The sequence below is a fragment of the Phoenix dactylifera genome, chromosome 10 (assembly GCF_051530095.1).
Source record: "Phoenix dactylifera cultivar Ajwa chromosome 10, Ajwa_hap1_PhDact_Kaust_v1.1, whole genome shotgun sequence".
NCBI classification, from domain to species: Eukaryota; Viridiplantae; Streptophyta; class Magnoliopsida; order Arecales; family Arecaceae; genus Phoenix; species Phoenix dactylifera.
This window is the reverse complement of record NC_143199.1, coordinates 26,648,855-26,664,324: the sequence shown is the minus strand read 5'-3', so window position 1 is coordinate 26,664,324 and position 15,470 is coordinate 26,648,855. Positions and strand designations below refer to the sequence as shown.

General features: G+C 41.4%; 1 protein-coding gene across 1 annotated transcript; it reads left to right on the top strand.

Moving 5' to 3' along the window:
• The first annotated feature begins 184 nt into the window (after positions 1–184).
• On the top strand, positions 185–1,222 carry LOC103696090 (brassinosteroid-responsive RING protein 1-like). The gene has a single exon (XM_008777618.5). It carries the CDS (start codon positions 438–440, stop codon positions 897–899), a length of 462 nt encoding a protein of 153 aa, XP_008775840.3. The 5' UTR covers positions 185–437; the 3' UTR covers positions 900–1,222.
• Positions 1,223–15,470: the final 14,248 nt, after the last annotated feature.

The window sequence follows — 15,470 nt, the reverse complement described above, 5'->3', positions numbered from 1 at the left end:
AAACAACTTGACAAATCTCCACCGAGCCTTGGTATTGGCTCAGTAATTCCCACATGAATTCCTGCCCGTGCTACATTGGATGATGAGATTTCTCGTTTGCTATCATACCATTATTGTTTCTTTTACCCATGCAAGGTCCCATCAATAGATAGCCCCAAAAACCTTCGTTAGAAGAGTCAATGGCTGGCCACCCCGGAGGACGGCCAGCATTCGAGAAGTCCTCCGACTCCTTCGTACCCTAAAAGTTACAGAGAGCACATGGGCTGTCAACCACACCTCTTCTTCCTCCCCACCTCACAACCACCCTCCTATTTATAGACCCCACCATTCACCCCCTCTCCATTCTCTCCTCATCACCACCGACAGCCCTTGTTCCTTACTCGCCACCCCCACCACCTTCTCTTCTTTCATTCACAGCTCTTTTCTCCAACTCCACCATGGGCTTCCCTTCTGTTTGCTATTGTGTCATCCTTCCGAAGCCTCTGATCCTTCTAGTCCAACTCCTCGACTGCCTGAAGTTCGCCGTGTCGGCGATCCTCTTCTGTCTTGGATTCGCCTCGTCTCCTGAAGATTATGTCTATCCTCTCTCGGCGACCGATTTCTCGGTCCCTTCGTCTCCTCCGATCACCCCTTCGGAGATCAAAAGTAGGATTCCGGTCGTGAGGTTCTCGAGCTTTCGCAAGAGTTCAGCCCAAGGAGAGGAGTCTACCTGTGCTGTTTGCTTGGGAGCATTGGAGGCAATGCAAGAGGTTAGGGAGCTTGGCAACTGCTTTCATGTGTTCCATAAGGGGTGTATAGATAAGTGGGTGGACATGGGTCGGGTCACCTGCCCATTGTGTAGAGCCCAGTTGTTGCCCAAGGGAAGGGAAGAGAAAGAGATGGCTGTTGGGTTGATGTAAAGCTTTTGAGATGATTATGAGACGTGTTCATCAGGAAATTGTCAATTAGTATGTGAGTGGCCTCATCGAGAGTGGTCCTGTAGGGTATTTGGTACACTGGATCCTCCAATATGGGATCACATTTAGATTTTTGTAATCTTCTCCCCTCTTCTTTCGAAAACTGAATCATGTGTACAGTTGATAGTGGAGTACCTTCCATGACTTTGATGTTAGGGACTGGTTTTTTGTTCATTCCTATGGAGGCCTAGGCAGTGTTGTATGATTGCTTCCACTTCCAAAGTAAAATAAATAAATGCTGGTGCCCTTGGCTTCAGAATTCAGAATACAGGATAAGCAATGATGATTGGATGTGCTCTAATTTGAGAGTAGATTGCATTGCCTGGTCCTGGTGCAAACAGGTTAAAGAAATTGCTCTGCAGCACTCCTGAAAGCAAACCTAGTTCATGGGCACAAGCATGTCAAGTTTTTTATATCTCAAAATTTATGATCGAGATTGCCTTGCGTTGCGCTGTTTTCGCCAAAGTTGGCAAATGTTAAATAGATGACCTGATTGTCACATAGATAAAGTGTGAAGATCCGTGTAGAGGTGCCTTTAGTTCTATATCGGTTGTTCGTCGGAAAGATCATGGGTATTTATAGAGGACTAAAGAACTCAAAAAAAAATATCTTCCAGCTAGCTTTTTTAGATAAGGTCATGGGTTATTATAAATGGTACCAGAGCGAACCTGGCCCATAGCCCATATGGACTAGAGACACTGCAGCATAGATTTGTTGATGCTGACTACGGTCGATCATGATACTTATGATTAGATTTGAATGGATTTGGATCCTTAGCCTGGTGAAGACATCAAGACTAAAAGAATAGAGGATGTGAGGACTCATACAGGCGTGTGTTTAATCCTATATAGGTTATTTGTCATAAGATTTTGGATACTTATATAGGACTAAGGACCTACAAAAATGTCTTCCGGTGGATGAAATTCTGGATTGTTAGATAAGCATTAATGTTGATAATTTATTTTCATGAAGAAGCACCTCAACCCTTAAATATTGGTCTCGATACCCTCTGTCTACCATCCGGGATCATATAAAACATATAAAATTACATTGGCTATGCCCAAACAGTTCAAAGAAAGAAATTATATATGCTCCCCAGCAGTGTACCTTGAGGCGGCTGTTTCAGGAGGGGAATGATGATGCCTATATAACAATAAATAACTCTTGTAAGAAGTCTATCGTTGCAGGTTGGAAAAATATATTGAAGAATAAATTTCAAAGATCAATCCAAATGATCAAGTGATACTTGCTGATCTAACCACCAACAGAATGTAACACAAAAAGAATCATAACCTTTCTCTTTAGTGGGTTCAATTGCACTGGAATGAGAATGATGCAAGGGTGATGGATTGAGTTCAATCATGGCATTAGATTCCAAAGATCCTTGAATGGCTCTAAATGAGCATCCTCCAGCCTTCAGCTGAAACACTAAGAGATGCATTTACCATGGTACACTAATAGCAATGAATTATTTGGCATTTGTTTCCTCTGATTAAAATAAAACCATTTTCATTGAGCTGCTCTTTGATGTCTTCCAAATGACGCTCAACACAATTTAAAAAACAATTCATAGCATAACATGGCAAGAAAATCAAAACAATTCATACATAATATAAAATGACTAATTTAAACATCTACCTATTATCTTTATAAGTAATTTGCATAAGAAAGCTCAAAAAACCATCAATTTTCTTATTATAGACTAGAAAGATGGTATTTGCTTCTGTATTGGCTGTCTACAGTGCTGGAACAGGGTTATAGTCTTGGATGGTTTTGGATTTGCTCACAGCCAGCCAATTACGGAAGGCTTAAACTCGGTTACGAAAGGCTTGATATCACCGTCGATCTCTTTTCTTCACCACCCAGAGTGTATTTCATGTACTGGTGGAGAGTAGAAGGCACCACAAAGTGTTCGTGCAGCCATGGTCTATCCAGTAATGCCCGGTAGGATGTATCAGCATTAATCACATCAAATTTTACTTCAGACTCCAAGCTACCTAGGCGCAAAGGCAAAATGATGGATCCAAGTGCGGCGGAAAGATTAAGTGGGTTGGTAGATAATATAGATTAGCGTCGCTCAGATTCAGGCAGGTGCTAATTGGATCATATTCAAGTCAGGTCAGAAAACCCTGACCTGATTTTAATTTTGGTAAAATAATCAAGCTGAATCCAACTAGATTATGAGAGCCTATTTATGAACTCAATTATTTGGCTAGGTTCAGGTGGGGTGGCTGTAAATGTCAGAAATTGCCAGCCTCAGTTATTTACAGGATTGGGAAGTCTTGCTTGACCTCCGGCATACACTATATCTACCAGGCTCAGCTTATTATTCTAGCCCAAAGTTTGGGAATCAGAATATGAAAAGGCAATAACATTAAGGTTCTTTTTTTCTACATGTAATCCTTCTCTTATAGATTAACTGCATATAAATATTCTTCTTTTATATACTTGCGGATCAAGACCTCTCATATCTCAAAAATTCCTCGACAGGACTCAGGCCAAGTTGGCTGTCTTCAGTCATAATGGAATATTATCCCCTGCTCTGTCCCTGTTAAGCTTTTAGCTGGTGGCCACTTGTAATTCTTGATGCTATCATCATTGTACTTGATCTCCTTGCGAGCATTGTTGTTATAATTAGTATCTTGATTTTATCTGGAATTTGCTCCAAGGGCCTAGTGGGAGGAGGAATGAGAATCAACATAATAAATATTTCATTATGTCTAGAAGAAACTTGATTTGGGTCCTATGGGCAATTTCTAAGATAAGGTAGTTCTTGATCGTATCAGCGCCAAAAAATCTGATCGCATCAGAATTCCATAGCTAAGTATGCTTTGGAGAGAGTAGGGCTGTTATTCTGACCTGCACCTGACCGACTTGGACTCGATTGGTTCCCGACCTAAGCTCCACTCAGACTTATCAATGAATGGATTAGGTATGGTCCGAAGTCAAAAATATCATGTTGCATCTCGGTTTGAAATGTTCAAATCCAACCCGACCATATCCTGACTAATTACTTGGTGTGTTTGTATACATGTATAATATTAGATTTTATTTTGTATACCCTTCAATCTCTAAACTCTTAGTTTATAAAATTTTTCTCTTGATACTTAGTGGGGTAGAAAAAAATAAAAATATTCACATGTTAGAACATATTTAGATGTCTGTAGTTGACTTTAATTTAAGTGTACCTTTTCAATTTTTAATTAATAACTTTAATATGGTTAATTAGCAAATGCTTATTGTTCATGGTTTAGTTTTTAGCAAATGATTCAAATGTTTAATTGATATACTTCTTGAAGCATGGATGGATTTAGCTTGATTAATTGTTCAAGGTTTTTTTTTTTTGTTTCCCGGGGGGGGGGGGGCGCTAATGGGCATCTGAACCCAATCTACACCAATCTAAACTCGATACAAACTAGGTATGGCACAAGTTTTGACATATCTAAGCCCAGTCGAAGAACTTGTATAATTTTTTTTACTCGAACTTGGATCCAACTTAATCCTACAATAGGCCAAGTATGGAACAAAATTTAGACCCAAACTACAGGGATTCTGGGCCTGGATTTATGGAAACCCAGACCTGACTTTAACCTAATATCACCTCTAAGGTAATACCATGTGATCCAATTGGAGAGAAGAAAGATTTTCTTCAACCTGCTCAACTTGAATCTCTGAAAAGATAACTAGAAGAAGATGAAGAAATCTCAAAAATATAGTTTTAAGTCCCCTTTTCTTTCATTAATGATTAAAAAATGAGGTATATACCTCTATTTATAATGTGAGGTCCATCCTAATACAATTTGGGTTGGATTACTCTTCCTAATCCTAGTAGAATTTTTTTTTTCTAAAATAAATATCTCTAATAGAAAAGCTAAAAATTTTAAGAAGGTAGATCTCGACTTCTACATCAACTTTGCCTTCGGTCGTTTTGTTTGATTCTTCTCGGATAGAGAGCTATGTCTGATTAAAGTTTTACTCGAAAAGAAAACTTTCGGTTTAACCAACTCGTTTTGGGTTCTAATGGTGGAATTTCATCCCAATTCACCTCCTAGTTTTAGATTTCGAAAAGATATCCATTTTTTTTAAAAAGATCATTTCAATCGGGATCGTATGACTAAGTTATGGCTTCTGCAAGTTTGGCTGCAACTTGGCTTCCCGATGTGGTGGATCTCACTCTTGAACCCTGTCTAGCCTAGCCCATAGTGATCAAAATGGTCTACATCAAGTCTTAGGATCCTCCAGGATCAAAGCTCCCCCTGTTTAGAAAATTTAGCTCTCCCTAAATTAGAACTAAAGGTAGAAAAATGCCTGCTGTCCTATCATGGTTGAACCTCCTAGCCTTACTTGGAGACAATTTCTGGCCTGGCTCTTCTTCGCTCTCGAGTCTCGGCGAACCACTTGCTCTACTCCTGCATCTAGACTTTGTGGTAGGGACACTCCTTGCTGTCTTTCCTATTCGATGATGACTATGACTTCTCAATCTTGATCTTGGTAGATCGATTAATGGAACGAAAGAACGAGAGCTTGGCCTCTCATAAGTAGTATCAGATTTTCGTACTATTATCACAAACTTGTTGCTGGTATTAACAAGTTGCTTCGCTTGGGCAGCAATTGCAAGGTCTATATTTTTTTGTGTTTTGGAGGCATTGATCATAAACTCCTTCTTGTCCTTCACGAACTGATACATATTCAGATGTCGGTAGAAGATTGCATCTCCATCCCAAAAGTATGGGCCCTCAAGGATAACTTGGCAAACATCTAAAGGAACAACTTCACAAGTTACTTCGTCGATATACCTCTCAGTTATAGCAAATTTGAAGATACATTGCTTTGTGATCTTCCATTCAACGTCCTTTTGAATCCAACCAAGAGAGTAGGGCACAGATGAGGCTTAACCTGCAACTCCAACTTATGAACCAAATTTTCAGAGATGAGGTTCTTCTAGCTTCCAAGATCCACAATAGCCTCAATGATTCTCTACTTTACTTGAATCTTCAATTGGAAGAGTTCCTCTCACATTTCTAAATCTACTTCAGTAGTTGTCTCGGGTTTTCTCACCATCAGGCTCAATTTGGAGACCGGTTACTCAAGCTCTGGTAGCTCCTTAACTTCTACAGTATTGAAAACCACTTTTTTCTTCTTTTTGGAATGATCTTCTTCTTGTGTCTTCCCCTTCGGTAACAGCTCGGGGTGAAGCTTTCAATACTTCTCCTTAGTGCATCCACGATGGTTACAATAATCACAATAAATTTCTGAGTCGTGTTGATGTGCTTCTTTCTGTACTACCTTTCTTGATATGGATTTCTGCCATTTTTTGAACTTATTACCCTTTTTACCTTGTCTAGGCTAATTATTCCTCTCAATCCCTATAGCCTTCATACTAGCTTTGTTGATGTCTTCAACTTTGAAGAATTTCAGCTCCTTTTGGATACTTTCATAGATATCTCTGATTTCATAAAAACTGCATAATCGTCGGTGGAGATTCTGAGCGAGATTGCTTGCTTGTGAAACTCGGTGGCGTAGTCCTGAACAGACTGATCATACTTCTTCCATATAAGTACTACCACTTAATCTAATGATCCTCCTCATGGCCAATTGGGTAGAATTACTTTTTGATTAGACTTTTGAATTTATTCCATGTCAGATTCGAAATATCATTGTTTCTCATATATAAATTCTGCCAGATAAGAGCATTGCTAGAAAGCTTGAGATGGGTAAAAGCTACCTTTTAAATACTAAAGTATCTATAGATAGTAAAATATGTCTCTAGGTGGTCTAGCTAGTTATCTAGCTTTTTGGGATCACAATCCCATTATATACAGGGATCTGAATTCAAGCCTCAACTTTAAATGGTTGAAGAGAGATATTTTTCATAGGTCGCTCATCCTCATCCTCATCTCTAGATGGTGGTTCTTTATCTCGATCCATAGGAGACAACTTTACAACAGAAATTATTGATGCTTGTGCTGAAGGTATCGCCAATCTCGAGACAATTTCGATGAGTTGGGCAATCTACTTCTCCAGTTGTATGAGACGTTTCTTCATCTCATCATCACTCGTTGAGGAAGAACTAACACCCATACTTGTCTTTGTCATTCGATATACTTGAAGCATAGCCCTTCTCTTGATTGTTTGTATTGCTCATGCATTTGGACTATGAACAAAAGCCTCCATATATATAAAGGGATGGAGCTCTGATACCAACTTGATCTGATTGGGATGAAGGAAGATTTTTTGCAACCAACTCAACTCGAATCTCTCGGAAGATAACTAGAAGAGGATAGAGAAATCTCGAAAGTAGAGCTTTAAGTCCCATTTTCACTCATTAATGATTAAACAAATGAGGTACATAGTCTCTATTTATAATATAAGGTCTTTTCTAATATAATTTGGGTCGGATTCCTCTTTCTAATCCTAAAAAAACTCTTTTTTCTAAAATAGACATCTATAGTAAAAAAAGCTAAAAATTTTGAGGAGGTAGATCTCGACTTTTACATCAACTCTGCCTTCTATCACTCTGCCTGATTTTTTTTAGATAGAGAACTATGCTCGGTCAAAGTTTTACTTAAAAAGAAAACTTTCAATTTGGCCAGCCTAAGTGTGATATCCAATTTCAAAAAAAAAAAAAAACAATCATCTCAATCGACCATTATATGACCAAGTTATTGCCTCTAAAAGTTTGAGTGTGACTCGGCTTTCCGATGTGGCGGACTTCGCTCTTGAACTTTGTCCAACCCCACTCATAGTAGTCAAAATGGTCCAGATCGAGTCTGAGGATCCATCTGGATCACATGATGGGTGAAATAAGGAAAATCTTCGTCTATAGATATCTAAAAAAGAAACCTTTATGTGCGACTAGTCTATAATGGGAAAGCTTATATGCCTAAAAGAACTAAAATGGGTAAAGTACAATTAGATCTTTTATTGTGCTCTAAAATTACATTAGGAAATGCACATTTTACTCTAAAACAAATCTTCTACTTAAGTGTCAACTTACAAGGTGATGTTGATTATACTAGCCTCTTGTAAAGTGCTTCACAAGAAAAAGAAGTCACAAGATATGCTAAAACATTCCAAAGGTCGGCATGCTAAGAATTTCTATTAGTAGATCGTATCTAGGCATGGCAAACACTATGTCGTAGAAAATAGCAATCGGTACAATAGAAGTATTGGAGAAAGTGCATGTCCAAAAGTTGGATTTCAGGTCACGTACAATATAGATGCAACTACTTATATTTAAGTTTTTCCTTTAATTTTTCTAAATTTTGGTAGGTCTCCCCTTCTCCAATTGCCATTTAGTGTAGGCTGAGTTTAGATCCTCGGAGATGGTCAATTGTTTTGCTCGGTAGAGGCAGGTGCATATTTGGCTGGGTGATAAGTCATCTATCTCAGAGATGGACAAACATCGCCTATCGCATTAGCATGCCAAACATAGTAGGTTAAGAAATGGGCAATAACTATCCATTTCTGAGATGGGTAACATATTGTCCAACTAAACATGCAGCCGGCTCTTGTGGTGCAAAACACGCACCACAGAGATCCGGACTCATAGTAGACCCCACTCTCTAGCAGAATTTCCCAAGCTAAAAATACACCAATGATTTTTATGAATGGTTATAAAATATTTCTTTCTAAAGGGTCATGAGATGATCCATAAGCCAATCCATGATAGATGGGATAACACTTGTAATAAATAAACAAATAAAAGAGTTGTTAGTAAATAGATTAATATGCTAAAAATATAAACTAAGACCAAAATAGTCCAATGAAAAATAATAATATTAATCATCATCACATCAAGGCTTGTAAGCAGTAAGTTGTCTACATATTTGCTTCCTTCTGTAAAAGAAATAATTAAAGTGAGGATACGCCGTCTAATTTATAAAATTTAGGGATCAACAAGAACACGTTGCCAACCCCTTACATTGCAAGTTTTGATCTACAATTGACTCTTCCTTGCAGGCTGATCTGCTATCTCATTTTATAGCTCGTGTATGTTGCAAGGTTTCAAATCTACAGTATATGGGGTATCATATTGACCATCAACTTTGTATTCTGCACTATATTGACCTCTATCAATGCAGGGGTATTGATGGGGACATTAGAGCCCTTCATCCAGATGATCCTGAGCCCTCGGATTGAGTCAGACCCGGATTGGGTCCATTTGAATGCGAGTCATTTTCTTTTATTACATTATTTGCTTTTGTCTTAGTTAAGTCAATTTGGTCAGTTGTTTTGTTATTAGACTAGTCAATTGGATTTATGTAATTGGGTTAATTTAGTGGACCAATTTTGGTAAGGGATTAATTGATGTAAGGGTCAAAATTTAATTAGTGTCAATTGATTGATTTGATCAATTGATTACTTGATTTGGTTAAGATGTAAGGTCTATATAAAGACCATCCCTCTCATGTATGAGGCGATTGATGATTGAATGAAAAAAATTCTAGCCTTCCTCTTGTTCTTCTTCTTCCTCCTCTTCTTCTCTTCTTCTTTCTGCGTCTCTATAACCTCTTCTTCCTTCTCCCTTTCTTATTCTTCCTCGTTCTTCTCTTCCCTGCAGTGGTTCTACATCAGCTTGGTATCAGAGCTTCGGCTTTGCCTCTGTGCCAAAGCCTCGGGTCCCTAAACATCATCTTTCTCCCTTGCTGCCACTTGAATCCACTGCCACCCCTGCTGCGGAACCTTACCCTACTGCCTCCACATCCCCTGCTGAGATACGCCCCGTGCGATGCGACATTCGCAGCGGAATTCGCACGGAACGTCGTTCATTGCATGAACGCGCCTCGAATCGTAGAATTCAAAATACTTTCTGAATCCAAATCCAGAAGATCTTTAAACTCATTAGGAAGAGGAGATTAGGATCAGAGGAGGGTTGATTAAGATTCATAAAACTGAAACAAAAATCAGAAGTTATAGATTTGAAGATCTCATCTTCAAAAATTCTGCACGTATAGAACACCGCAGTCTGATGATCTTTCTAGGTTTCTGGTTAAGCCGCACACATGTCCGGCCTCTATAGGTATCCACACGAGGATCTAATCATCTGAGATAGGGTCTTACCGGAGTGCTAGCTCCTTGCAAAGACCTCTCATGACTATCATAATATTGAAAGATAAAAATTTGCAGCATACCTCTTTGAAGGTGAATGCTTTCTTCTTCAACCTTGCTCGCAATTAAGGGAGAGAAGGAGGTAGATTTGCTCGTAGATCTTCCTCACCTTACAACCATGGAAGAAGAGGATGAAGAACACTCCTTGCTGCCGTGGAGAAGGAGAAGAGAAAGAAGGGGCTGACGTGAGGAAGAACACCTTCTTTCTCGGCGTGATTTGATCTCTTCCTTTGCTTCTTCTTCTTCTTTTCTTTCCAACGCTTGGAGGAAGAAGAACCCTTTCACCTTGCTACCATAAGGAGAGAAGAGGGCCTCCTCTTGCTGTCGTGGGAAAGGAAGAAGGGAAGAGGGAGGAGGCGTGGAGGGAAGAGGAGAATTCTATTTCTCATACGCCTCCATGAGTCCTTTAAATAGATTGGGTTTAGGGCTTTTTCCAAAGTCTATCAAGAGTAGGAGACAAACTTCTCAAAATAACCCATCCTTGGATTAATGCCAAGTGTCCAATCCATGTGCCCAAGGTGCCATCAAATCAATGCATAACAAGTGTCATTGGATCTAGAGCTTAGAGCCTAATCCAATTAGGCTTGAACCCATTCATGGCGCCATGATAAAGTCCTAATCATATTAGCTCTTGATCGATTTCCTAGATAAGCCTAATTCCTAATCAAATTAGGAGTTAGGCTAACTCCTAATCACATTAGGATAATTAATTTGGGAGTATGCATCCAACGATGCCATGTGGACTTTAAAGTCCGCATAGTGTGAACACGACTTAAGTCATATTCATCCTACGATGACATGTGGACTTTAAAATCCGCACAAATCCTGGTTTAATCCAATTGACCCAATCATGAACCCAAATCAATTTGGGTCGAACTCAATTTAATTTGACTCATTTAAACAGCCCAATTGCAATCTAATTGCAATCAATGCCACTTAATTTTTCTTCCATTAACTCACTAACACTTAGTGGGTTAATTCAATCACCAATTATATTGATGATTGATTACTATTATGATTCCAAATCATAATTATGATAGTTTAACTAATTAAATTCTCTATGTGTGTGACCCCGTAGGTTCTATTCTGATCGGTAGTAAGACATATCGAGATCTCCATCTCAATATCACTGAAATTTCTTTCAGTGGGCTGAAACAATTTCAGTTCTACTCTTAGGGTTCACTGATCACCAAGTGAATACATTCGAGTCTCACAATCCACTAGTGACACCTAGCAGTATGTGGTGGCAACCCAGCAAAATGGAATATATGAATCTCTAGGTGTAGTTAGCGTATGATACAGTCTTTCTATCATTGATCCCGACGTGATGGAGGTTATGGATATCTCGTCAAACCCCATCGTCCGTCATATATCAAATTTATTCGACTTTCAGTTCGAGATATGGAAAACTCCTTTTCCAAAATATATGACCAGAAATTTATCGAACTCAGTCTTATAAATCACATAGGATCACTCCTAATCTATCATGGTCGATAAATCCTATCTAGATGCAGCCCTATTTCAAAATGAACCTACTGCAGCCAATCCGCACTACAAGGATCTAAATGGCTAGGGCCCAAGTTCACATGCTCATCAAACTACAGCAACTTCACAGTGAATAGCTAAGGCATCACAGGTCAAAGGACCAGTTATATAACTATAGCATAAGTAGTCACTGACGAGTGGATAGACATCCATGTGACTACTTTCTTTGGTCACGCTCAGTACCTTGTTCTCTAATAAGTACTCGCACAATCACTCCAGTGTCTCTACACCGTGGACTCGAAACTCGTCCATCTGACTAAGTGATCTGTGCACTAATCTCAATGAATCGATCACCGTCTCTCGTGATGGATCCATCGATCAGGAGTATTTAGAAATTAATCCCTAATGACACATGCCTCAAATTCTCAACTTCTTGAGAATATGTGTCATCATCTATTAATTTCTTAGACGATTCATGGACACAGACAAATTTGAATGAAAAACAAATTGCCCAATCTTATTTATTGATAAGAGTCAAATTATAAATTTGTGCTCCAGATTAGAAATATGCATCAGCCACATTGGCTTCTAGGGCATACTTCTAACACGCATCTCCGACACTGCTTCTCCCTCGACTTCCCATGGCCCACCACCCCTTTCCTATCTCTCTCTCTCTCTTGGTGCTCACCAGAAAATCAGTGAAATAAAAAGGGAAAACCCCTATTCGTCAGGCCCGTCCCGTCAGCCGCCAAGCCCATGTCTACCACTCCCACGCTCCATCGCCGCTGCATCGTGCCACTGCCAGGCTGAGCACCACCTCCTTCGAAGTATCGCCGCGTGCTCCAAGTGCTCCGCCACCATCGGGCGCCCTGTTGCCGCCCGTGGAAGCTTGAGATCGGCCGCCTGCGTCATGTCCGCAGAGGAGACCGCCGCCGTGCAGCCCCACAGTCAGTCACCGCTGGTCGCCGCAAGCCTGCAGCCGCTGCCATGCCCTCTGCCCGCCCGCAGCCGCCGCCGCGATTATCGGCATGCCCTCCCGTAGCCAAAGGGAGGTTGAAGAAAGGATTAACAGGTAAGTCACAAAACCCGTTAACTCGAATCCGGTAATCCTGTTCCAAAAAAACTCTGCACGTGACCGCACATGCATGCAAAAAAAAAAGAGAAAAAAAGGAGTAAAAAAAGAATAAAAAAAAAGATTACCATTTCGTCTTCCCCGAGCCGTGGCCGTCGTCGTTCCACCGCCGTCGCGCCACCACCACTCCGCCGCTCGGTTCCCACCGCGCCGCCCAAGCATGAGCCGCTTCCCGTCGCCGCCGAGGTCTTCGCCGGTGCCACCCAGCCTTGAGCTCCCCGCCGAGCCGCACCGCCTGCGCATGCCTTGCCGCCGTCGCCACCCGAGCACCTCCTCCGTGATCTCCCCTTTAGAGCGCTGCCACCTGAGGACCGCCACCTCGGCCTCTCCCACTGCCGCCACTTCCCAGCTGCTGCGCCGGTCATGCCACCGCTCTCCTCCGCGACCTCCTTCGCCGACGTCCCAGTCGCCGCCGCCGCCCGCCGCTCCTCCTTTCGCCTAGCAACACCACCCCGCCTCCACCCCTCAACCGCCACAGTAATCCCTCCGAGGGCCCCCTCCGAGCCCTCCCATGAGCCATTGCCCCTTCCGCCTTCCCTCCCTTCCCCTCTGCTCAGCCGTAACTCATCCCGAGCCTTCCCATCTCCCCCTCATCTCCCTCCTCTTCGTTCCCCTCCCAAAGCGCAGCTCCCCAGGGTTTCAGGTCGAAACCTGTTCACTGTCCTCCTCCACTCTATAGAACCGACCCCAAGCTCACAGTCCCTCACGGGTCAATCAACAGGCCCCCGCTTTTCAGAGCCCAACCATCACTCGACAGGCCCAAGCCCACACGACTGATCTTTCCTTCTGTGGCCCAAACCCCAGCAGGCCCGCTATCCTCCACTTTTACAGGCCCATCAGGCCCGCCAGATCTCTTTGGAGCTGCTGTACTCAGGTTCTATCTTCGGCAATTGGAGAGCCCATCAGCTGCAGCCGCGCCCTTGATCGTCGCCCTAGCCCACAAGCAGACGATTCTTGTCGCCTGCTTCACAACAGGTGATAGGTTTCTACTTTTCTTGGGCTTGTTCATTTAATTATGTTCTAGTTCTCTTGCATGATAGCCATATTCTTGAAACTTACTTTTACTGTCAAAATTTAGAACATTGAACCTTTCACTTCTGAACCCGTCCTATTATCCATTAAATATATTAAATTAGCACACCCTAATAACAGGATGTTTCTCAATATTATTCGATCAGATTACTTTAGGATCAGAACAACTGTAATACTTAATTGCAATCTAATTTCTTAAATTGAATAATCTTAATCCTTACATTCGAATAACCGAAGTAAAAATCAGCAACATTTAAACTTTAAGTTATTCTTGTGAAAACTTGCTGATCTCTGAAATCATAATAGATTGCATTAATAGGTTGTCCTGCATCAAATTTGGTCATGCATCATATTTATTAGGGTTTCATTAGCGACACTGCATTTCACATCATCACATAGTGTTATTATTACTTGCCAACCCGTACTGATAGGGAGTATGATTTCCGTCAACCTAAAATCCCTGTAGAATTTCGACATTAGATCTCTTATGGAACAATTCGATGCCATGCATGATGGAAACGAGGAATTCAAACAAGAGATCCGTGAGCTCATGCGAAATTCTAAGACCCCTAAACCACCAACCCCCATTGTAGCCCAACCTAAAATCGGTTTGGCCGCACCACCTATAGTCCTTCCCTATCCTCCTAGGAACTAACCACCTTTCGATTACCAGCGCACTCTAGATAAGAGGCTGCTGCGTGCCGTAAGAGTAGAGGCCCCTACCTTTGCTGGTCAATCCGAGCCAAGCGTGTATCTCGATTGGAGAGCCGCTATGGACAATTACCTTGAGAGGAACGAGATAACTGACGATAAAAAAGTACGATTTGTCAAAATGAAGCTTATTAGGCAAGCTCACTGGTACTGGCATAATGTTGAATATATGCGTGAGACCCAAAGGCTTCCTCATATAACTACATGGGAGGATATGAAAGAAAAGCTAAATAAGAAGTATCTGCCATTTTCATACCGACAACGCCTTATGGATAAGTGGCAGAAGCTAACTCAAGGGACATCGACGGTTGTTGATTACATCGCACGTTTTAAGAAATTTTATATGAAGTGCAGTGTAATAGAAGAGGAGACTCTTACCCTCTCTAGGTTTCAAGCAGGACTCTATGAGGAAATTTAGGAATAACTACTCCTCCGAGAGATTACCACTCTTAACCAAGCATACCAGTTGGCTCAAGATGTAGATAGTTTCTTAAGACTACCTGTGGTGAGGCCCATCGACCCTCAACCACTGGCCCCAGGAGTCCGACCTAACTAAAATTATCTCCCACAACCTAGACCGCTTTTCAATCCTCCTAATCAGCCTGGCCTAACCCAAGCATCGACTCGATGCCTGTCCCGAACCCTTCAACTGATAAGGAAAAAGGAATCTTAGGTTCCAACCCTCCTTCTCGAAGCCAAATCCAATGCTTCTGGTGCCAAAAGTCCGACCACATCGCGTCCCAATGCTCTGCCAAGACTTACCTGATTACTGAACCAGAAGCTAGGATCCAAGAGACCGAATATGTCAAAGAAGTTTATGAACCAAATATAGAAAACTATATAGAAGACTTTGAAGATGAACCCACTGGATTAGACTTTGTCCAAAATGATTTCCAAAGGGAGACTATTGACCTAAGTACAACTAAGCCACTTCACATCACTACTGTGGAAGAGGTAGTGAAAGATATTGAGAGCCAGTCACCTGAGTTGGCACTTATGGCTAAAGATACCAATGCGGAGTCCAACTTTGAACATTCTCCTGT

Bases quoted from the DNA above. Each gene is read 5' to 3' on its own strand.
- LOC103696090 (XM_008777618.5), top strand. From the start codon at position 438: ATGGGCTTCCCTTCTGTTTGCTATTGTGTCATCCTTCCGAAGCCTCTG.